The sequence below is a fragment of the Cnephaeus nilssonii genome (genome assembly GCF_951640355.1).
Source record: "Cnephaeus nilssonii genome assembly, chromosome: 15".
NCBI classification, from domain to species: Eukaryota; Metazoa; Chordata; class Mammalia; order Chiroptera; family Vespertilionidae; genus Cnephaeus; species Cnephaeus nilssonii.
In genome coordinates, this window is record NC_137086.1 from 40,873,496 (window position 1) to 40,898,312 (window position 24,817).

The 24,817-nt window shown below is 44.0% G+C and overlaps 1 protein-coding gene across 5 annotated transcripts in view; it reads left to right on the plus strand.

Moving 5' to 3' along the window:
* ARHGAP25 (Rho GTPase activating protein 25) overlaps positions 1 to 24,464 on the plus strand; it is a 78,921-nt gene extending 54,457 nt beyond the window's left edge. For 3 of the 5 annotated variants that reach the window (XM_079792190.1, XM_079792191.1, XM_079792194.1), the window contains 7 exons: positions 7,537 to 7,744; positions 12,397 to 12,529; positions 13,365 to 13,438; positions 15,110 to 15,231; positions 16,038 to 16,234; positions 19,242 to 19,774; positions 22,554 to 24,461. In XM_079792190.1, coding sequence (XP_079648316.1) covers positions 7,537 to 7,744; positions 12,397 to 12,529; positions 13,365 to 13,438; positions 15,110 to 15,231; positions 16,038 to 16,234; positions 19,242 to 19,774; positions 22,554 to 22,761 — 1,475 coding nt within the window. In that variant the 3' untranslated portion in view covers positions 22,762 to 24,461. Of the gene's footprint in view, positions 1 to 668; positions 945 to 7,536; positions 7,745 to 12,396; positions 12,530 to 13,364; positions 13,439 to 15,109; positions 15,232 to 16,037; positions 16,235 to 19,241; positions 19,775 to 22,553 lie in introns of those variants that run through there. The other 2 variants (XM_079792193.1, XM_079792192.1) reach the window with 2 other exon arrangements.
* Positions 24,465 to 24,817: the final 353 nt, after the last annotated feature.

The following is a 24,817-nucleotide window of genomic DNA, read 5'->3' on the forward strand; positions in this document are numbered from 1 at the left end:
TTGCCAGATCTAGGAGTGAATTCAACATGAAGGAGAATGTGGGGTCCAAGATGAGTCCTCTATTCCTGGCCTATGAGTGAATGGAGGGATGAACACTTGGTTGGCAGCATCACACTGCTCAGGGCCTTTCCTGGCAATCCTCCCTGCTCCTGACTATCTCAGCCTCACTCCCACCCCCACCCCCACCCCCCATCTCTTACCCCAGTGATGCCAAAAGTCCATTTCAAGTCTCCTGGGCCTGTCTGATAGGGTTGCTGCACTATTTGCTAAATCATCTCCACGGGAGGGGGAAAAGCATCTCCGTTTAGCCAACAACCCACCTCCAAGACTATTCTCTCTGAAGGCTCGACTGAACCACCTGCAACCGTGAAAGCATTTCCAGAGAAGGGTGGGCTGGCTTCATCAACACTAAGTGAAATCCTGTGTTCCTGCCAGATGCTTTGATATATGGGGCAATGCTGGTAAGGGCTTGCGTGAGGGAATTTTTTTAACCCACCTCCGTGGTATCCCTTGAATGGCAGTTGACAATTAGCTGCTAAGTAAAAGGAGGCACTTATTTTTATTGTGGGCCCTGACAGCTTTATGTTCGCTCTTTAAAAGCCAAGAGTCATGTGTATAAAGGTGAGTGGGGAGGGGAAGTGGTGTGGGAAGGAGGAAGGGAGGGCCCGGGGCAGGTGCCTACAGATCCCAGAGTTTCTGTGCTGGAGTCAGAATCTGAGCAGTATTTACAAGCATGTGCTGGTCTGAAGGGGAGAGAGGGTGGCTCTCCCGGCCTGGGGAGGAGGAGAGGCTGGAGGCTGGCCCAGCAGGGGCTGCGATCCCTCGCTGTTGCCTGCCTCATATTCCCAGGATGCCGCAGTGGGCAATGGGCTGTGGCTTTCCCTCTCTGGCACTGCTCTTTGGCTGGAATTTCAGGAAGAAAATCCACAAGCTCCGAAAGAAAGGTATTTCCTCGCTATTTTGTGATTCAAGTCTTCCTCTAAAAGACACTTTGCTCAGCTCCCCTTCTTCCCTCCCTTGTCAGGGATGGGGAAGCTCCTGGAACTGCGCCCACGGGAAGCAGGTACCAATGCTTAGCAGACAGGGCGAGTGGGAAGGGGTGAAGCTGAAGCTGGGAGCAGGAGGGGGCGGGCAGTCTCTCCTGGTGACGGGGTGTGTGTGTGTGTGTGTGTGTGTGTGTGTGTGTGTGTAGGAGATGTGGGGGGTAGGGATGGGGGGCGGGGTGGGGAGAAGGGCTCTTTTGTCTTGAACCCAGGAATGTTTGAGTGATGATGAAGGAGAGACCAGGAAGTAACAGATAATCCTTCCATTTTAATTTCCCCAAACCAACCCAGTGTCCTGTTATTGTTATTTTTTTTTTTTTTTGTGTGTGTGTGTGTGTGTGTGTGTGTGTGAGTGTGTGTGAGTGTTTAAGCAAAACTAGGGAGGGGTCTTGAGAAATAAAGGCTGGATGATGGCCAGTAAGCAGAAACGGCATCAGTCCACCTCTTCCTTCCTTCCCTTAAGACAAGATGTTGTCTGAAATTTCTCCTAGACAATTGTATTCCACTGACTTTAAACAGAAAGTATTAAATCACTGACTTTGTAATCATGGGGCAAATATGACCTTGGATAAATTCCTGATCTGAGTCTCAGTTTTCTCATCTGTAAAATGGGACAGTAATATCTACTTCTATGTTTCTTTTTTTAAAAAAATATATTTTATTGATTTTTTACAGAGAGGAAGAGAGAGGGATAGAGAGTTAGAAACATCGATGAGAGAGAAACATCGATCAGCTGCCTCTTGCACACCCCCTACTGGGGATGTGCCCACAACCATGCCCTTGACCGGAATCGAACCTGGGACCCTTGAGTCTGCAGGCCGACGCTCTATCCACTGAGCCAAACCGGTTTCGGCTACTTCTATGTTTCTTATAGGACTAAATGAGAGCTCATGTGAAAGCTTCTAGAGCAGTTTGTCATAGAATTAATTAATTATTATATGACATATTGTGATTAGCTAATCATTTAAAATTTGTATCTGTTAAGACGGAAATGCCTCTGTTAATGTTGACTGGTCCAATATGATGAGCAGTTTCTAGTGAATGAGTGTCTGGCAGAGAATAGAAAGAGCAGGTGCAACCTAGGAGGCCATGGTACAGAAGGGAAGCCTTGGGGTGGAGAATGGTCTTTGAGTGTCTCCCACCCCGTTCCTCCTTCATTGGACTCTTCCTTAGTTTCATTGGGATGTCTCAGCTCATCTATTCCCCATATCTAGGCTACTTCATGTCCATCCAGGATCAAAGGGTGGCAATCAAAACCCAGAAGTCAGAGGTAGGCAGAGCTCAGGATTGGTCTCTGGCTTTCCAGGGATATTGTATACCAAACTCCTCATATTCGATCTGAGATGAAGAGTGATGAAGCCTGACCTAGACAAACTAAAGCAAACAAGGATGCTCCGTCTCTCTCGTAAGAAGTTGGTCCTGATGTATCTAGAGCTTGCAGAAGTTATGTCTTGTTGGAGAGAATAGCTTTGGCTGATTTGTAGGCTGGAGATGTAAAGTTCCGAAGTCTTCATCATATGGGTGATATTTAAACTTGTGAGATTTACAGAGTATGTGCAGATGAGAAAAAGAGAGCCTGGGACACTCTGACATTTGGAGGACAGGGAGAAACAGAGGGGTCATCAGAAAAGGCTGAGAAGGAGCAGCCAATGAGATAAATGGAGAACTGAGAGAGTGGTGGTCCAAAAGCCATGTGAAAATTTGTATCAGGAAGGGAGGGGTAATTTGATGGGGGCTGATAGAGGAATTAATGTGAAGATGGAGAATGTGACCCCAGGATTTAAAAATGTAAAATAGGCCATTGATCTTGACAAGTGCAAGTATGAAGAAATGCTGATCAGAGTGTATTCAGCAGAGCCAAGGCTGAGTACAAGAGGGGTAGGGGGCAGCAGGTAATAACAGCTCCTTGAGGACTGGTCCATCATGTGCCAGGCTCTGTGCCAGGAGATAAAAATAGATGGTGAGCCAGACAGGCTGTCGGCCTTTGAGGAGCCCACAGTCCAGTGGAAGAGAGAGATGTTTAAATAAATCATTGTAAAATCCATGAGAAGTGATGGAATAGAGGTATATACAGGGAGCTCGATGAGCACAGAGGAGAGTGATCAAGTCCCTCTGAGGCGATGACCTTTGAACTTGGGCTATAGTAAGATCAGGTTTCCAGGTGGGGAGAAGGAGGAAGGGCATTTGCTCCAGAGTTTCCAAGAGCAAAGACCATTTTTCACTCTTTCTATCATAATCTCTAGCTACCACAGCAGATGCTCAGTCTGTATTTGCCGAGTGATTTGTGAATTCCAGTGAAAGGAACTTGCAAGAAACAGAGTTGCATAAGAAATCATTACAGTAATTTTAAAAGTGGCAGCAAGGATAGAGAGGAGAGACAGTTGAAAGTGTAATTTAGAATGTACTGATCTATCTGGAAGGAAAGAGGGGTGTTGCAGATCATTTCAACACTCACACTTTTGCTAACTGGGCTGAGTGCAGGTACCTTGTATTAAAGTGCTTGGTGTTTGATTGCTGGATTGACCAAATGCTATGTCTGTGAGGAATGCTATGGAAGAAGGGTGATTTGTGAAGGGGGGTGGGTAGAATGAGAGTGAGGTTGGAGAAGACACTGGGAAAACTGCCATTGGGTGTTGGACTTGTGGAATGGGGTGGGGGGTAGGGGAGAGAGAGAGAGAGAGAGAGAGAGAGAGAGAGAAATTATGGAGATAGAGATAGGGAGAGACCAGGAGCAGATATGTGGATTTTAAGTTACCAGATTGTAGGTGATAGCCCAATGTCTCGAGTGGGAGGACATCTGAGCTGGAATGCCAGGAAATGGCACAGCAGGTAGAAGAAAGGGCACAGTAAAGGAGACTGCAAAAGAGCCCATAGGGATGTGGGGATAAAATGAAAGTGGGTGATTTTGTAGTCATGTAGGGAGAAAGTCTTGAAAAGGAAGAAGAATCATCCCCATCAGAATCTTCAGTGAAGACCAGTAGAGTGTGGAATAAGCATAGGAGGGCACTGGAAATTTTATTGGGCAGACTGGGTAGAAAGATGCAGGCTGATTAAACCAGATGGAGAGGATTGAGGGGCTGAGAAGTGAATGCTAAGGGCAGAAGTAAAGGCTGTGAGGGTGGACGACTCTTTCAAGAAGTAGACTCATCATTTTTAGATGAATATACTGGTGAATAGAAGAAAGGAAAGCATTGGTTGTTTGAGACCTGGGATAGGAGATTAGTCTTTAATAAATAAGCAAAGTCTTAGACACATATGGGCTCTTTCAATTGAAAGAGAAAAATACAAAAAGAGAAGGAGTGAAATCTTGGAAGAGGTGAAAAGGGTGGAAGAAAACACTATCTTGGAGGAAGCACAGGGTCCTTTTCTCCCTCTAAGAGTCAGGCAGACAGACAGGAAGAAGAATAAGAGAGGCAGGGACTGGAAATGAGGGAGTTCACTCATGATGTCCTCAATTTGGAGAGATAAGGGAAAGAGGAGACAAGGTCACCTGCTGAGACAGGAAAGGGAATGGTGGTGAGCTCAAGGGGAGTGGTGAAGCTTTGGAACCGATCTTACAGAGATTGGAAATACAATTGTCCATGATATGTTAGGCTGCATTCACGCATAGCTCCCAGTGACCTGATAAAGGCGTGGAGAGGGAGTGGAAATCAGCAGAGTGGAGATGATGGAGAGAAAAGATGTGGGGAATGAGTGTACTGGTGAAAGTGGACAAGACTGATGGACCCAGAAGAGGAGAAAAGTTAGAGGATTGCCTACGCAGAGGGGCATAAGAAGAAGCTTGACTCCAGATCACCTGCAAAGTGGACCTTCCTTCTGCTTGGGGACCTTGGAAATGCAGCTCACATTTGACAACTCTGACAGCTGTGTGCACACTGTCACATTGTGTTTGGGAGATCTTTCCTTAGGAGGCCCAGTGGGCCCCTTGAATTCAAGTTTCAACTACTCTAAAACACATCCACCTGTCCCTTTGAAGTGCTCCTCCCTAGGCCCCTCAAAGGGAATTTTACAAATGCCATGTGGCCTATATTGTAAGTCAGATCATTTTAATTATTTCCTTCCAGTTTGGTGAATATATCTATCCAGGTCATTTCACAGACAAACAACAATCTAATTCTATATTATATTGACATTCTCTAATTGTTTCTCATTATTTTGCATGGGGTCTTTTCATTTTCATAATTTGATGACAAGCTAATTGAGAATAACAATCCCTTACTCTGTATAGCCAATGGAATGCCATGTGGCCTGCTCCTGGCACATGGCAGGGTGCTCAATAAATGTTAGCGTGAAGCTGAATTTGTCTGCTGAGATATCGACTAGTGTTTAAAGTAAATAAATGCCAAAATTATCATTAATCATGGAAAGCATTAGCTTGAAGATGAAATGATTTATTAAATAATTTAGCAAAATTTCTTGACTCTACCTTGTGCCAGGCCCTACGCTAAACACTGGGAATAAAAAGAGACCATCCCCATATTTCTAGCATGAGGGAGCCTATAGTCATACAGAGGGCACAGGGGCATACACATAATTATAGCACAGTGTAGAAAGGGATTGGGACATTTGAGAAGGATACGGATACACAGAGTAGAGACAGAATCTCTCAGACTGGGGTCAGGGAAGGCTTAGCAGAGGTGACAATATTTGAATGGAGCCAAGGAAGATAAATGGAATTCCAGCAGACAGAGAGGGGAGAGATGAACAGCCTGGGGAGTGAGAAGAGGCCATTTGAGGGCATGAACATTGGAGAGCACCGGGGGCTTTGGGAACACCAGGTGAGGTGCCTTTGGGGGTGTGGCAGGAAGTCAGGCCAGAAAGGTAGGTGGGGGCCAGGCTGAATGCCAGCCCCAGCTTCCAAACTTTAGCCACAGAAATATTTAATCAGTCTCATTGAAACACAAGTAAAACAGACAACAGCCCAGCAGGTCTGGTTGGGAATAGGGAGAACAGAGACTCACTTGTTCAGCTGCTCCTGGATCTCATGCCCTCACCTCTCAAGCACTTGATGTGATGAGGGAAGGGCTTCAGAGGAAACCCCGAGGATTCTGAGGGGTAATTTTAAAAACACTGCTGTGGTAATTTGGGAAGAAGTGGCTGACTATTAAAAATAAGGAGGAATGCGCTCAGGTAGACCAGTGGTTTAGATAGGTAAGTAGTGGCACAAGGTAGAGTAGGAGGGCTTTGAACATAGAAGAAACACAGTCATAGATGAGAGGAATCCAGCCTGGGCTAACCTGGGACAATGGTAAGGGTGGAAAGGACATGAGAAATTCGAGAACACATTAGAGCTCTTGATAGGTGGAATCCACATTAATTAGAGACTCGTCCAGGGGGCCAACTAGAGAGAGAATCATGGGAAAAAACCAAAGGGCTTTGGGAACCTGTGTCCATGGATTGAAGTGGTTGGTGCCACAGACCTAATTATAACAGGGGGAAACGCAGGCAGGACAGAGCTGAAACCATGACCGGTCTTCTGAACTTCCAGGCCCCGTGGGAAAAAATGAGTAGCCACTGATTATCCTGATTTAGAAATTAACTTTATTACACCGCTGGGGTGGAAAAATGCCGGAGCCAAGCGCTGACAGGGCTGGGGCGGGCTGGTCCGTGCATGCATTGCTGGAGGCACTGTAATTTGGAACAGTGTTTTTGGAATGTGATTTGCATACCATCGAGTGATTAAAATGTTCAAGCCATGTGAATTAGTAGTTCTACATGTGGGGCTTTGCCCTAAGGAAATAGTTCAAAAGAAGAAATAGCCTGTGCTCATCCACCCAAATGTCAAATAATTAATTAAACAATTAATTAGAAAAAATGTATTGTGCTATGTACATTCCAGGAACTCTGTTAGGCAAATGAATATGTTCTCTGTGTGGCAATGTAAAAATCGTCAAGCACAGTAAACCAACCTAAATTATTCAAATACCATACTGGTTTAATATGCTCTGAGATATCCATGTGACAGACTGATGTTTAATGCTATATAACACAAGCAGGTTATTCAAAATCACCTGCTTGCTGCTGTGGCTAAGAGCACATTCTCTTGCATATACTGCCTGTATTGAATTCTGACTGTACCATGCCCTGGCCTCTTACCTTGGCAAGTTCATCAGTGCCTCTAAGGCTCAGTATCTTTAACAGTAAGGTGGGCATAACAATTAATACCACTTCATAAGATTGCTGTCAAGATTAAATGAGAAAAGATATGCAAAGTGCTGAACACAATTCCTAGCACACTCCATAAAAGTGACTTGTTACTTTAAATACGTAAAAATGTGTGCCAATAGAAAAAGACTGACAGAGACTACCCCAGTTTCCAGCCCCAGGAAATATTGTGGGCGACTTGTTTCCTCTATTTTGTTTAGTATCATTTCCCTAAAACCTTTGAGGTCATAGGCAACACAGAAATTCAAGAAATAGGCAAAGCACTTTGACCTGTCAGTTCATCCAACGGGAGTCAAAATAATGGGAAGGTCCTGTTTTTCTCTTCCAGCGGTGTTTGGCCAGCGTTTGGATGAGACCGTGGCCTATGAGCAGAAATTTGGCCCCCACCTGGTGCCCATCCTCGTGGAGAAGTGTGCGGAGTTCATCCTGGAACATGGCCTGAATGAAGAGGGCATCTTCCGGCTGCCTGGGCAGGACAACCTGGTGAAGCAGCTCAGAGATGCTTTCGATGCAGGGGAGAGGCCCTCCTTTGACAGGTACGCTGCCTTCACCTCACCCTTCCCTCTGCCTTAACTTGCGTAAGAGGACTTCTCTCTTCCAGTTGAGCTATGGGACTCACACAGACACTGCCAAGAGCCCTGGCTTGCAACAGAAAGAGCCTTTGTTTTGCTCAAAGTTTAGAATGTGGGAGCCTGGGGCACAGTTAGGAGAGCATGGTGATCAATGACCTGAGAGAGAGGTGAGCTCCCCGGAGAGCCTGCTGGGCAGATACGGGGGAGGGAAGTACGGGGTAGGGGAAAAGATGGGTTCTAGTTCCAGGCCCAGCTTTCGGGGCAGATAAGGAACGTGGGGCTGAGTTGCCTGTACAACAGACTGGGTGTGGTGGAGAACACACCATGTCTAGATCCAAGGGCTGTGATGGTCTCCCTCAGCTTTCCCGAAGCGGCCAGAACCAGCCCTTGTTAGTGCGGGAGAGCACAGCACTATCCAATTCGGAACTTAGTTCTGAGCCCTTCTGGAGGGAGTACATACGAACAGGTTGGCTGCCTGGTGTTTTCCCATGGATGTTGCCCAGCCCTGTTTGGGGCCTATCTGGTGCAGGGTCATTTCTCCCCACCATTCCCTCCCCTCCCCACCTCCTCCAGCCTCCCAGCCGAGGTTTTCTTGTCTGCCATGCGCAGCTAGTACAACCACCATCCTACGCTGCACGCGCTCTGCTTATTGTGCAATATTTGCCTTGGTTGCCTGCGTGCACTTGTCCTGCTGGCAAGAAAAAAGTCATTATTCTTTCCAAATCAGCGGCCCATAAACGAAGATTTAGCAAGTCAGGCCTGATCACTATCCAGTTCCCAAAGGTTGAAATTCTTCACAAGCTTATTGAGGCCTGAGGAGCAGGGCTGATCCCGGGGAAGGGTGAATAGCTGGGTGTCATGCTGTGTGCACAGTCTCACTGCTCACCTCTCTCTCCCCTCTCACTCCAGTCCCCAGTGTTTCCATTCTGCCTCCGAAGCATCTCTAACACCCATCCGTTTCCATCCTCGCAGCCACTGTCTTAGTTTGGACCACCATAGGCCTGTCTTTGCTGCCCTTGGCACATAACAGGTTAGTGTAGCAAGGGTGCTATATTTTAACAGGAAAGCAATGGGTGGAGTTGTTATTGGAACTATACCAGGTTGTGGGCATGAAATTTAAGGACCTTTTAGCATCACCGTAAATTGATTTTCATTACCAGGCACTCGTTCAATTAAGCTTGCCACCTTTATATTCACTTTTCTTCTTGTGTTTTTAATTAGCTTTGAGTTGATCAAAAGATGCAGGTGGGTTGTTGCAAAAGCAATGTGCAGTCAGCCAGCAGGCATAGAGGTGGTTTCGGGGGGTTGCCAAATACCTGCCCTAGCCTGGAGCTCCTGCATCTATAAAATCAGCCTGGGTGGTAGAGTCAGAGTCTTTGATTCTTCTGAAATATTTGGATCTGGAAGGAGGAAAGTTATCACACATCTCCGCTGCCAGAACTGAGGAGTTCCCACAGCCAAAAATAGGAAGGGTCCTCCCAGGACTGGTTCTTTGGGCCCACATGACCCTTGTGGGTACTCATCTAGACCCCTACATTGGTCACATGTGCAGTTTCACTGTGAGTTCCCCAAATTGCCTCACTAGATGAAGGAAATCAAAGGAACTCTATTGGCAGATTCTAGTACAGGTGTGTCAGGCTCTCATTCAAGATAAAAATATGAATTTAAAAATCTCTTTGTCTAGCCTCTACTAGGCTGGCTACTGCCTGATCACAGAGCTAGTGCACTTCCAGGACCTCTTATCTCTGGGAGAAATGCACAAAGACATTCTGCTTTATAAGATCAGTTTTTCAAGGGAAGGTGGGCAGAGCTATCTGGGGAGCCCTGGCTAATCTCTGCGGGACCAGGGCTTGAACTCAGAAACCACCTGGCTCCTGACTTGCTTTTAGTCTTTGATTTAAAATTTAAGGATGTTCCATTGGGTTGGAGGAACAGCAAAATCAGGAAGTATCATGCTGGAAATTGAGACTATAACAATGACGTCCGATCAGCCCTGTCCCAATGGGGCACGGACCTGAAACCAAAAATTTACAGAAGTAACTATAATTTTCATTGTATTAGGTGCTAAAAATGAAAAAGAGAGGGTACTGTGAGAATTTAGAACAGGGGTTTTTGACATGGTCTGGTGGATTTAGGAAGGTCCCCAAGAAAATGACATTTAAGCTGAGACACAATAAAGAAGCATGAGGAGTTAGCCAGGCGATGCAGCCGTATCTTCCCCTGTTAAAATGATTGGGCAGCTTCCTGTGCGTTTCAGTGTTCCAGGATGATTTACATAGCTAGCTGTGTTCTTTGATTACAACTTTGAGGTATCTGTATTGAATCTGTGGTTTATAACCCCTTTCTCTTCTAATGTTGGCTATTAAATGTTGTCTTTGTTTCTCCTGACTAAACTGTCTAGTAGTTTTTATTATTGTTTCTCTTCAAAAGTTCCTGTTTTCTTGACATATCCTCTATGCTGTTTTCCTCATTTCAAATTCTTTGTTTTCTACATTGCTTTTGCGGGTGTGTTTTGAGTGCTGGGGGCTATGCCAGGCCGGGGATGGTGCACTAGAGAATGGAACCCTGGAGGCAGGAGGCTAGATTAGGAGGCTGAGCAGTCCTGGGGGGTGGTGGTGGGGGGTACTCCTTCTGAAGAGTGGAGTGGAAGGAGGGGAGGGACTTGGAGATATTCATGTGACATTTGGATAATAGAATTGAGGGGACTTGGGAGACTAAATTGGATGTGGGGTGAGAGAGACCCCAACCGAACCGTAGACCCTGGATTCTGATTAAGACCTGGGTGGACGGCGACATTAGGAGAATGCTACTCCTGCAAGGTGTGCGCTGGTTGATTTTCTGACACTTTCTTGGGAACTTATTGTGTATTTTGCCAAGAGGGCTTTGCCTGGGGATATTTTTAGGCAATGACTCAGCAGGGAAGTCTCTTCCTGAATCCCCACCCCCTGACTTCCTGAGGGCCGCCATGGAGCTTAGACAGCAGTCTGGTCTGGGCAGGCTGAGGTGCAGAGTTCACAGGCTGCAAAGGGGGAGCCTCCAACCACTGGCTGTCAAAAACAAGTGTTCAAAAATGTGCACGCAACGCCAAGACAGAGCTTTCTAGTCAAGTCCTGGCATTCTCGCTTCTGCTGCCTCCAAGGCCTCCCTTCTCCTCCTCCTGTCCAATCCACCCCTCCTGTCTCTCACCGGGAGGTATTCCACCCAGCAGATTCTATATTCCCAATTGCTGACCAAAGGTGACACTCAGATTATCTGAACCTCTTCCCACATCACAGCTTTCTAAATACTATCAGGGCTATCTCTTAAGAACATCAGTTTTTCTTGATATGAAATAAATCAATATTTCTTTACTAATGATCTTCCAGTATATGGTAGATTCAGATTTATTTTCTCTATGGAATAAATGCAACAGCTCTATATACCAGGAGTCAGCAGACGTTTTTAAAGGGCCACATATACAATATTTATATGTTGTGGGCTAGATGGTCTCTGTGGCAACTACTCAACTCTGCTCTTAACTCGGCCAAAGACTATACAAAAATGAATGAGCATAGCTGTGTTCCTATAGCACTTTATTTATGAGAGCTGAAATTCAAAATTTATGTCATTTTCACAAGCCATGAAATATCCTTCTCTTGAGTTATTTCTCCAACCATTAAAATATGTCAAATCCATTCTTAGCTAGCTGGCTGTACAAATATAGGCAGCCGGCCACATTTGGCTCTGGGATCATGGTGTGTCAACTCCTGCTGTTAACCAGAGAAGCTGAGCTGGAGAGCCCATGTCTCTTTCTGCTAATCAGGTGATCAAATCAATGTTGTCTCAGTTCCTGCAGCAGGCCTCCTTCCTCCCCCTCTGGGCTGATCCACATGCTGCCTGCCCCACGCTGTAACACCTGATCACTCTACAGATCTTGACTGAAGAGTCCCTTGTGGCTCCCCAACTCTGCATTAAGTGCACTTTCCACATTTCCATACGATCCCAGGTCCAGGACTTCCCTTGTCATGGTACTAACCACACAGTATTGTAATGACTTGGTAACATTTAAGTTTGCACACCTCTGTGGTTCGATGAGGTGAGGTTTCCTGTGTGTCCATTTGGTTCACTGCTGAAAGCCTAGTGCCTGACATGGTATCTTGCACTGAATAGTTTCTTTCACAACTTGTTGATTGAATGAATGATTGCATAAATATATAAATGAATCTCAGAATTAATTTAAGATTCTGAGGGATCAAATAGATCAATGGACCATGGATGTAAAGCAGTTATCACATGAAAAATGAGACACTAAGTACAGAATGCTAAATTGTGAGGTGCTAAGGGACTTGGAGAAAGAAGAAAGCAATGAAGATTAAACTGTTGAAGGTTTAATGAAAAAGTAGACCTTGAACTTTCCTTTGAGGCAGTTAGGCAGAACAGATAAAGGAAAAGGTGTTGGGGGGATTATTCCATAAAAGGAATTAGCAAAAATGTTTTGGTCAATATACCTTTATCAGACTTTACTTCTCTGCAAAGCTTCCCTTCGGACCCTGGATTCTATTCAGTGGATCACCAGGGGGGTGCTGAGGAGACTTCTGGAGTTTTGCTTTCAAAGGGTGTTGCTCATTTTCTTCCAGAGATACAGATGTGCACACGGTGGCCTCCCTATTAAAGCTCTACCTCCGAGACCTCCCAGAGCCTGTGGTTCCCTGGAGCCAGTATGAGGGATTCCTGCTCTGTGGGCAACTCATGAATGCAGATGAGGCAAAGGTTGGTATCTCATTAGAGTTAGGTGTCCTGCTTGGAAAGAAGGTGATGGTTACTGAACACTATTCTGGTAGGCAGGGAACAGTGTGTCAGGAGGTCCATACCCGTTGGTGAGATACTTTGTCCAACAGGAACTTCCTTGGCAAGCAAAGGCAAATGCAGCCAATCATGGTGACAGCCTTCATGGGATGTAACAACCCAATAAAGAAGTGGCCCCTAATCAAATACCCCAAAGTCACTTTAAAGTTAGTAAGAGAGGGAGGATGCATTTGAGAAGGGTTTCAAGCAATATGGCCTTGTTGAGACCCACTGGGACACAAGGTCAAGCTGCCCTACTTGGAAAGCAAGTGAGAGGTCTGACTGTACTAGCTCCATGATGACCACAAGTGTCAGACATGGGCATACAAAGAATGCACGTGCCAGAGAGAGGAAGGAAGGAGCTTTTCTTGTTCCTCTTAGCTTCAGCTGCCTGTGGTGTCTGTGGCTCCCTGAGATAACTTCTCTTCTCAGAGTTTTGAGTGTGCCTTTCAATAACTTTTTATTTTGAAATAACTGTAAAGTCACAAAATGTTCCAAAAAATAGTATGGAGAGGCTCATTATTATTATTATTATTTTTGTAGTGTTACTTTTTTATTTGTTTGTTCTTCTTCCAAGAACCGGAGGCAAGGACTATCAACAACTCATACCCACAGTAATTGCTTAATGAACACTTGAGGTGTAACACTCCAATAGCACTGCCAAAGTGTTGCTTCTACACAGACACACCAATTATGTTCCAAGGTCTCATTGCTGGCAAGTGAGCAGGCTCATTTACTGGTATTAAAAATGTCTTTCCAGGCTCAGCAGGAGTTGATGAAGCAGCTCTCCAACCTTCCTCGAGACAACTACAGCCTCTTGAGCTACATCTGCAGGTAGGAGCCCCCTGGTATCAGCTACACAGTTTCTAGTCAAGGGGGTGGGGAGTGAAGGGGGCCTCATTATATGGTGATGCAAGATGATCTGACTTTGGGTGATAGGCACACGGTGCAATATGCAGATCTTGTATCATAGATATCCACACCTGAAACCTATATGATCCTATTAACCAATGTCACACCAATAAATTTAATAAGAATAAGAATATAAATAAGTTCCTGGATAGAGAAGGAAAGAGTGTCTCTGTGAACTCAGAGACTCTAGTTCAGATATTTGGAGGATCAACTCTGTTTACATAGCTCCGAGGTAGTTTCCTGTGTCCACAAGATAATTTAAAGGACCCCCTGAAAATTTTATAGGCATACAAAATGTACATGCTTCCTCCTCAGGCTTTCCTCAGCACTGCTCAGAGTCCTGGAACATGCAATGGAACCAAAATCTTTATAATGTTTCTAGAATTATCTCCCATTATCCTGGCTTAGTGCCCCAGAGGCATACATTCCAGTTCCCCTTTCTGAGGACCTGCTATGGGTCATCTCTGTGGCAGCATGCAACATGTGGATTGACCCAGGCCTGCTGAGTTGGGAGCCTGGATCTCCATGCCAGACAGAGATGAAATTTATCTTAATTTTAAAACATCATTTGTTGTAGTTTCCAGATTATAAAAAGTGATACATGCTTGATTTGGAAACCAGGAAAATACAACATACTGTAAAGAAGAAATAAAAATTACCCACAATCTCCTTACCTAGTAAAAATCACTATAAAGACCTGAGTGTTTTTCCTTCTGGATGTTTTTGTCTCTATGATTGATTTTTACATTCATCAATATAAATTTACCGGAAAATTTTTTATACCAAATTGGAATTACGTATATATATATATATATGTATGTATTCTGCTTTCTTTTTTGGCTTAATGTTCCATTGTGAACACTTTCCTATGTCATATAATAGGATTATAAATAACTTCATAATATTCCATAAGCTTTTCTCATTTGGACAGATCAGCATTTATTTGATCATTTCTCTGTGTTTCAAATTTTATGTTGCTCCAGCCTAACCATTTAAAAATGGTTTCCAGAAAAAGTAGAAATTCCTTTGTTGGCTGTTTAGTTTTTCTTTAATTGTGAATCAGAAGTGCATGCCTCAACTGGGTAGAATTATAGTAAAAATTAATTGTTAATTATTGAGTACCTGCTGAGAATTTGAGATACTTGGTGCTATAATTAGAGGATGAGAGTGAGGAGGCACTGGGATTCCCATCTCTGAGATTTTCCTCTCTGGAGACTTGGGCATGTTGGGTGCTGAGAGCCTGGGAGATAAGCTTACAAAGGAAGGACAAGGAGCAGTCAAATGCCCATTTTGGTCCTTCTAGTCTCCTCTTAGCTCCCTGAAACTGGATCCTGCCTTCTGTCAATGTGACTCCCCTGCCTGCTCCCAGACCAAGGCCACCACCTCAGCTGGGCAGGCCCCTCCTGGTTTCTATTCTTCCTTGATCTTGAATCTTTGGGGGTGAAGCTAAACTCTCTGTGAAGAGCAGGCTGATCCCACTCCTGAGATCAGAAGGAGAATTGGGATGCATCTCTGAGATCTCGTTGGTACCCAGAAGTGCTTTCTTCTGGCAAATTCCTATTTCTTACTCTGGGATTGCCTGTCTGTTCACAGGTTCCTACATGAAATCCAGCTGAACTGTGCTGTTAACAAGATGAGTGTGGATAATCTGGCTACTGTGATTGGTGTGAATCTTATCAGGTCAAAGGTAGAAGACCCTGCTGTGATTATGAGGGGTAAGAATGGTCCTGTGGTAAGACAGATACAGAGGAACTAACAACAGTTACGACACTAGCCCTCATGTCTGTGCACTGATCTGCAATTTGCCATGGATTTTCAGCTGATTATTTTGTCTGAATTGTAAAATAGCCCTGTGAAGTAGGCAGGGCAGGAATTATGTCCATTCTCCAGATCACAGCAGTGGTTAAAGATTTACCTAAAGGTCACACAGTACATACAATAGGCTGGCACAAAAACAGTTAGCTAGTGTTTCTTAATCTTTTATTATGTTTAAATATCCTTAACCAAAGAGAGTAAACAAGTTTCATTTTATAAGCCAAGTCAGAAAAAGAGTACTTGTAAAGCTGTGTTGAAAAGGCTTCTGAGGCTGTGTCTTGGATCAGTGAGCAAAAGTCCTGCCATAGAGTACTGATGTCTGCCATAGATTTCGGGAGGCAATATTCCTGGCACATATTCACTGTGTGTGCAATAAAAATCGCATGTCACATTGAAGACCACATTAGGAGAGACAGTTGTCTTAATTTTCTCTGCTGTTAGATTGCTGATTTCCTGATTAAAGACTGAGCCAGTGGGGTGTAAACGGAAAATAACCATCTTTCACTCCAATCCACATCTTTGTTCTAGCCCATCCCTTTCACTACAGTATCCTACCCCAAGCAATTAAGAAGAGTCCTATGAGGAGCAAAATGAGGTCCTTTGGGACGCTGTGGTTTTAGAGACACTTTTGGAGACATCCCATAGGTAGAGACCTTTGAGGACTACGCCGTGGTCCAGCACCACAAATCTCTTTCTTTTCTTTCAGGGACTCCTCAAATCCAAAGAGTGATGACCATGATGATCAGAGACCACGAAGTCCTCTTCCCCAAGTCCAAGGATGTACCCCTGTCACCCCCAGCTCCCAAAAATGACCCCAAGAAACCTCCAGTGGCTCGAAGCTCTGTGGGCTGGGATGCCTCTGAGGACGTCCCAATTTCTAGGACAGACAGCTTCAGTAACACGGTAAGGTGCAGAGAGCCTTCCTCCTTCCATACGACTCTTCCTTTAATCCAGGTCATTCCATGTAAGAGCTGCTGTGGGTGGCAATTTGAGGAGTTTTTGATGATGCTGTGGCTATGGGTACAGCTGGTACAGACTCATTTGAATGCATCTCTTCCTTCCTTCCTTCCTTCCTTCCTTCCTTCCTTCCTTCCTTCCTTCCTTCCTTCCTTCCTTCCTTCCTTCCTTCCTTCCTTTCTTTCTTTCTTTCTTTCTTTTTATTGTCTAAAGTTTTACATGTCTCCTTTTTCCCCAATTGACCCCTTACCCCCAGCCATTCCCACCCCAGGCATCTTGAAAGCTTGGCCTCTTTCAAAGTCTAGTCTCTGATTGCATCCTGGAGGTGGGATTAGTGATGTGTGTGCCAATGACTGAGCAATGGAACTCTTCACTGAAGCACACTCCAAAGGGAAACACTTTGAAACACGGTCCAGAGAAGTTCAATGGGGCTCATGCCATGTAGGTTGAATTTATCAAATGTTTCTTTTATGGCTTCTGGATTTTGAGTCCTAGTTAGAAAAGCCTCCTCATTCTAAAGTTATAAAAGAATCCGGGTTTAGGACTTTTTTACCTCAAACATATAATGCTTTTAATGTTTTAGTGAGGGTTATTGAAAATTCTGGTCAAAGTCCAGAGAGAACTGGTTTCCTGCTAACCCATGAAACGTGATTTCTTTCTCAGAGCATGTGATGTGTTCTTGTAATATTTCCCATTCTCTGATAAACTGTCTCAGCAATGTCAACCCCCTCATTTGTACTGAAGGCTTGGGGCTCACGTTCCCAATGTCAGAAAACTCTGCAGACTCTGAAATTTAGACTGTTTGAGGGCAACAACTTTACAAAGGTCAAATATGTTTTATATATTTATAAAACAAGTTTTTTTTTTATAAAAAAACATGTGAACTTTATATAGCAGCCTGATTCGTTATGTGTGACCAAGAAATGAATTGAAAATTTCGGGTTGACCTGGTAATGTAAGTTGCCTGTAGTACTTTTAATCTTGAGGATGATTAAGAAAGGATTGGGAGAAAAAGTAGGTAGTGGTTGGTGGTGATGTTTCTTAGGTAAAGTCTGGACACAATGCATCTTACTAACACTCAAAAATTACATTAATATTTAGAAATGTTCATACCTTGTACAGTGGCATCATCCTAGAAGTGCTTCAGATTAGCCATTGCTATACTCATTTAACAGGTTTCTTCTATTAATGGTAACAGTGTGGGCAGTTCTGGGCAGGCACTTTGCTGGGAAATGTAAACAGATCAGCTGTGGACTCCTCACTGTAACTCTATTGGGCAGAATTTATCATGCACATTTTATGTCTCAGGACCTCAGTCTCAGGGAGGTTGACCAGGTGGCCCAAGGTGGCAGCACTAGAATGGTACAGAATAAGATTTTTATCTAGTTCTCACCTCAAGGCTCCAGATGAGGTTGCTGAAGCAGTTGATTAGCAGAAGAGTTAGAAGAAGAGTTTCAGCCCTTATTTTCAGATTTTACGTTTACGACTCATTCTTTTATTTTTGTCTTTCTCTTTCTTTTCCTTTCTAATTTAACTGAAAAAAATAAAAAGGAAGAAAAAGAGCTACATTGAGAAGTCCTGATCCCTCCTCTACCTCCACCCACTCCATCCTTCCCTGCCTTTATTAGTTTCTTATTTATCTTTCCAGTGTTCCTTTATGCAAATATAAGCAGATATTAATGTAAATTGTTATTAATCTCCCTTTTACACAAAATATAACAATCTCTTTTGAGTTCTCTCTCTCTACACACACACACACACACACACACACACACACACACACACTCCACTCTGTATCTTGAATTTTTCCACTTAACAATATATACCGGAGACCTTTTCATGTTAATACATAGACAGCTACCTCAGATGACCTTATGTTTTTGCAGGTGTATAGTGTTCCACTCTTGTACTATAATCTACTTAACCAGCCCCTATAGATAAACAGATGGTTTTCATTCCTTTGTACTACAAGTAAGGCTGTAATGAATAACCTTGACTATGGCTCATTTTGTATGCAGGGCTATGTTTTATATTTCTGGGCTAAATTCCCAGAACTGGGATTGCTGACTCAGAAGTTACATAGATTTGTAATGTGTAATTTTGATTAAAATTATCAAATGAAGTTTGTGCCATTTTGTCCTTCCACCAGTGATGTATAAAATAATCTGTTTCCCTACAGTTTCACCCGCAGAGGTGTACTGTCAGATTTGGCAAATTTGGGGTTCTTTTCTGGTGGGGGTCCTTTTGATAGGTAAGAACTGATATGTCAGTAATTTTAATTTGAGTTTTCCTATTATAAGAGAGTCCAAATATATTTTCTTATATGTAAAGGCCAGTTGCATTTTCCTCTGTGAGCTCTTTGTCTTGTCCTTTTCCCATTGGTTATTGGTCTTTTTCTTTTCAATTGGTTATTGGTCTTTTTCTTCTCAATTTTTATGAATCTTATATATATTAGGGAGAGTAGCCTGTTGTCAGTGATATGCCTTTCAAATATTTTTGCCAGTTTGTCATTTCTTATTTGATTTAGCATGTGGTGATTTCTTTGTTTTAATTTTGTTCTTTTAAGTTTGGGGGCTCATGCCATGTAGGTTGAATTTATCAAATGTTTATTTTATGGCTTCTGGATTTTGAGTCCTAGTTAGAAAAGCCTCCTCATTCTAAAGTTATAAAAGAATCCTGGTTTAGGACTCTTTTACCTCAAACATATAATGCTTTTAATCAGTGCTTCACATTTAGAATATGAGTTCCTTCAAGTACCATGTCCTTTTAGAAATAAAAAATGCCAGTCAGATAACCAACTAATGTCACCAATGAACAGATGTTCTTCTTATGAAGAGCTTCATAGGTGTGCTGCCCAGAGATGCTTTCTTTCAAGCCTCTAATTTTTTTTTCTTGTGAACATGACACAAGTGGGAAAAACCCATGTAACTTTCATGGCCATTTTTTTTTCTAGGCCAGCGACTCAGAAGCAACCAGCCCCACTGAACAACAGCCAAGTGACATGTTTCTGGAACACAGCAGCAAAACTCCCAGGGAAAAGCCAGGGGATTGGAAGCTGCAATCACGAAAAAGGACTCAGACCCTCCCTAATCGGAAATGTTTCTTAACAGCAGCTTTCCAAGGGGCCAACAGCAGCAAAATGGAGATCTTTAAAAATGAGTTCTGGTCATCTTCTTCAGAGGCGAAGACAGGGGAGGGGCATAGGAGAACACTGTCGCAAGGTGTGCAGAACTTTTCTGATGCCCAGAGGACTTCCACCTATGATAACATCCCTACCCTGCCAGGGTCTCCTGGGAATGAAGCAGGGGCACTCTCTTCCCATGCCTGCGACTCCAAGAGAGATACTCTTTCGAGCCCAAACTCTGAAACCGGGCCTGGGACAAAGAACTCTGGAGAAGAGGGACTGGAGTCTTTGCAAAGGACAGTCCAGGAGCTGCAAAAGGAAATAGAAACACAGAAACAAGCCTTTGAGGAACAGATTAAAAAGTAAGTCACATACAGGGGGGAGCCACTCAGCTTCCATCTTAAGAAGCAATAGGGATTGTTCTCATCTGCCAAAGAAGTGACATTATAAACCTTCAGTTTGGAGAATACAGTAATCTATAGCAGTTAGGCCTGATAAGAAAAAAGGGTAAAGGCAGTGATGAGTGACTAAGCTAGTGAAAACTCTGAGCTTCAAATTAAATTCATGAAAAATTATGTAGCTTAATCAACTATTTCTAAATAGCATTTCTTTAAGGATCAACATGCTTAATAAATTAAGAGGAACTTAAAACTTTTTTTCACATTAGTGTGATTTATCCATTCTGAAAATATTTATTGAGTACCTATTGTGCTCCAGGTGACATCCCAGCTAATGGGGAATAGCACTGAACAAAACGGACAAAAGTTCCTGTGCTAATAGAGCTTTCCTTCTAGTGAGAACAGACAATACAAACAAGTAATGAAAATATATGCTATGCCCAATGGTAGAAAATGCCATGGAGAGAAATAAATCAGGGCAGGAGGTTGGGAGATTCCAGAAGGGGGCTCCGATGTTAAATAGGGTTGTCAAGAAGGCCTCACTGAGAAGGTGGCATTAAAGCAAAGGCTTGAAGGAGAAGAGGGAACAAGTCAGGTCTACATATGAGAGAAGAGCAGGCCAGGAAGAGAGACCAAAGGTGCAGAGGCCAGAGGAAGGAAGCAGGTCTGGGTGTTCATGCACCAGAGCAGTGGTGGGCTAGAGCAGGAGGAAGTCACTGAGAGAAGAGAGGGCAGAGAAATGGAGGCCAGAGCACAAATCAATCGATGGTAGATCTAAAAGACTCGTGTGACGCCTTGGCAGTGACCAAAGTGCGGGGGCCTGATGCAGCGGGGGCCAGACATGGCGGGGGCCAGACATGGCGGGGATCTCCCTTCTCCGTGTCCCGTGTGGAAAGAGAGATGAACGAACCGGTTCTAAATGGAGGCGGCCAGGGATTGAGAAAATAATAGAAATAAAGAAAACAAGACGCAGAAATAGATTCATGAAGCTGGGAGCCTGGGTGGATCTTTCTGTGCCTGGCTGAGGCCACAGAACAGATCCAGACTGCAAAGCTGAGGCTTTATTTATAATCAGGGACAAACAAGGCAATTGACAATGTTCTTGTAAGTTTCACTTGTTTTGGCAGCACTTGCTGCTCCTCTCACAGCCCACTAGCTATCCAGGAAAGATCTAGGGATCAGTTACAGGATCAAGCTTAATTATGCTTAGAGGACTGTGCCCTTCCAAGCTTGGGACTTGTTTGTGACTTTGCCAGCAGGTCAGTCCGAGGCTTAACCCTATAACCGCTTCCTACACCAAAGCATCCTGAAGAAGACTCCCACAATACTCTAACATGGATGTCGTTGACAGGGTAGGGAAAGAACTGTCTGCCATGGAGGCGGCCACTCCTCCTGAATGGAGCAGTCTTCTGAATCCACCATCAGGGGCCTCCCATCCTTGGTGGAAGGAGAAGAAACAGTCTAGAGTGTCTAAGCTTCATGCTTCAGACACATCTTTTCATGTAACCCCCACAGCAATCTTTTGAAATAGGTAATAGCCCCACTTTACAGAAGAAATGGGGGCTCAGGAAGGATAAAAAGATTCTTGAAGGTCACACAACTAATTATTGGTAGGGCGGGGATTTGAACCTACTTCAACCAGCTCCCAAGCCCGCTCAGATCTTATCTCTCCACTGAAATCACTGGTCAAGATGTAGCATAATGTCTCATTTGAGATGTCTCCCAAAACAAGAGGTATATGGAGAATTTGGAGAAGAAAATGAGCTTTGTAATGGGAGGACCAGAAGGAATGAGACTAATTTAATTTTAAGAAGTAATAGGAAGTGGTAGACAAGGGGCATTATATGCAGAATGGGGCAAAGCCCTTGAAGACAGAAGTCAGGCATGGGCTCAAATGGGAGCTTGTCTCCATGTAAAATGATCAGGCATTTGGGGGAGCAGGGAGGCAGCACCTCTCAGAATGAAATTCTGAAGCAAATTTCCAATCACACAATCTTCCCACAAGCCTGAAATCTCCTCTTTTGGCTGAGAAATAGCATATGTATTCTCATTCCTGAGAGTTAATTCAGCATAGCCAGGCAGGGGGCCACCTGGGACTAGATTAGGATTTTGGCCAGTAATAGTGAAAAGCCTCTGAATTCAGGAATCCAATAGATTCTTCACCTGGAGCAGGATTCAGAAATGAGGGTGGCATTGCCAAGACGGCTGCTCCAAAGGGGAGTTCCCTGTACTTCTCCAAATCTTGATTCCTAGGAGGCCTTACTAAGAGAAGGCGCTGGTCCATACTCACCATTGAAGCAGGATGAGAAGGCTCTTAAGTGTACAAAGGTGTTGGGAATGGAATCTGTGGAACATGGATGGGGCTTCCGTAGTCAATCAATATTTCTGTTGAGCAGGACTGATGCAAGGTGCTGGGAGGAGGGGGTATTGAAATAAATATAACTAGATGTAGTCCCTTCTTTTAAAGACTATTATCAGGTGGAAGATATAAAACATAAAATGAGATGAACAACAAATACAAGAGATGTCACAAGATGGTGTTAAATGACAAAACAGGCTCAGACATGCTGTGGGAATTCAGTTTCCTAGGAAATACTCACGTGGGGGTTGGGACGTAAATAAGTGGTACAGGTTGGGTATGGGTCTTGTGATGTGGAAAGGAAAATGGACAGAGGAGGGTGTGAGAAGGGGGAGTCTAGAGGTAATACTCAATTCTTTCATTCATTTCTTTCCTTCCTTGTAGCCTTGAGAAGGAAAATTATGACGTCTGGGCTAAGGTGGTGAGGCTCAATGAAGAACTGGAGAAGGAAAAGAAGAAGTCTGCAGCCTTGGAGATCAGCCTCCGCAATGTGGAGCGCTCCCGGGAGGATGTTGAGAGGAGGAACAAAACCTTGGAAGAAGAAGTCAAGGAATTTGTCAAATCGATGAAGGAGCCTAAGGCTGATGCATGAGAATCCCCAGAGTACAGGGGAAGCAGCCCACAGAGGCCCAACACTGCTCCCTTTTTCCTTGCTATGTGACAGCTGGGAAGCAAAATTACTCCCTAAGAAGAGAGGACATTTGGGAGGAAAACATCACATTTTCCAGTAAATAAATCAGTGGAATTTGCAGGAAGATAAGGTTGAGCAGGGACATACATAGACATCCATGACCGCCTGTGGCTGTATTCAAAAGGATTGCATTATTCCACTGTGGTCTCAGGCTGAGTGATTTGGAACTTTCTATGGCTGGATGGCTATGTCCGATGGAGACATTTGGGCCAGGCCACATCTCAGGACCCAGGGAACAAGCTGTCCCCAACTGAAGCTGGACTGAGGCTTAGTTCTTTGTTGTCTAGGTGTGGAACAACTCATCTAGTCACATGGCCGAGGGCATCTCTGAGACAGAAAGGCTGAAATTGACCTTCAGCTTCTGAGTGCTCATCATGGTTTTGAGGGGCTGCCCTTGCTAAAGCCAGAGCCCCATTCTAACACTCCTCAATGATGCACCATCTCCAGGAGCGGGAAACTCAAAATTATTAGTAGACTAAGAGAAAATGAACAATAAACTGTATTTATAAAAGCAACATAGATGAGAAAATTATATTCAAATATAGCAAAACAATAAATAAATAAAAGCAGGGCTATTGATTCATACACCTTTGTGAGAGTTAGTAAAAGGCCCTCTTCCCTAGGGCAGAGGCACCGATCCACCAGCACAGGGCTTGGTGAGTGGGGCACAGACTGGATTCCAGTCCTTACTTGCCTTTCAGTGGCCACAATTGCACAGGCGGACACGCTCTGATGTGACTTCCTTTGAGGATGGTTGGGAGTTTAGATAGTGACAGTCATAATAATAATTTTTTTTTCTGTTTCACCAAAATACAAGTGATTTCACCCTTTAAAAAAGGGACATGAGGCCCTAGACCTTTCTAGACAGCTGATTTTTCCTTTAAGCCAACCTGGCAGAGGCCTCTGGTGAGGTCCCAGGCCTTGCCAGGTAGGATGGAGGAGTCTTTAATGGTTTTCTAGTGAGGTGGCCTCCAAGTTATTTTGACCATGTACCCCATTAGTAGAAAACATTTGAGCATTCACCACCCCAATATAGGAATATTTATTTATTTATAAATTATATACATGTCACTATGTCATATATATTATAAAACATAAACAGAAATTGGATAATCAGATAAAAACATATAGATAGATAGATAGATAGATAGATAGATAGATAGATAGATATCAGTGGTTCTCAACCTTTCTAATGCCACGACCCTTTAATACAGTTCCTCATGTTGTGGTGGACCCCCAACCATAAAATTATTTTCGTTGCTACTTCATAACTGTAATTTTGCTACTGTTAATGAGTCATAATGTAAATATCTGTGTTTTCCGATGGTCTTAGGCTCTACAACAGCGGTTCTCAACCTGTGGGTTGAGATATAGATATTCTCAAATATGCTTTCAGCTCTGGAGACCATTAGCTTGATTTCCCTGCAGGTATTATTTGCACTAGCTTCGTATGTCATCCCATTGCTCCCATAAATTCACTTGAACCCTTGAAGCTACGTGGCTTAATCAGTGACTTGAAATCTATGGTTACCACAGTGACAGTTCAGCCTTCCCCAGCATCTGTGTCTCCTCCATTTTTTTATTTTTTTTATTATGTATGAGACCAAGCGTCCCTGGCTGCTACAGGAGTCTAGCAGACAGGTATAGTTAAGAAACAACTTTATTTTGAGCAGGGGGATCTCCTCCATTTTTTAATTTTCTCCCTTTGTTTTCTTACTTTTTCTCCTCTTCTCTGTGTTCTTCACCCTGGTCAGTTTCTCCCTGCCTGTGGCCATGACCATTCACAGAGAGAAAGGTACAGATAGGGGTAAGGGGGCAGTGTTTCTCCGTCCTGCTACTCAGGCCCTGCTCCACCCACCCCAGCCACCTGAGGACCAGACTGATGGAGAGTGTGAACAGCACCTAGGGCATGCTCTCAGAGGCCTGCTTGTGGAAGGTTGGGAGGTGGAGAAAGGAT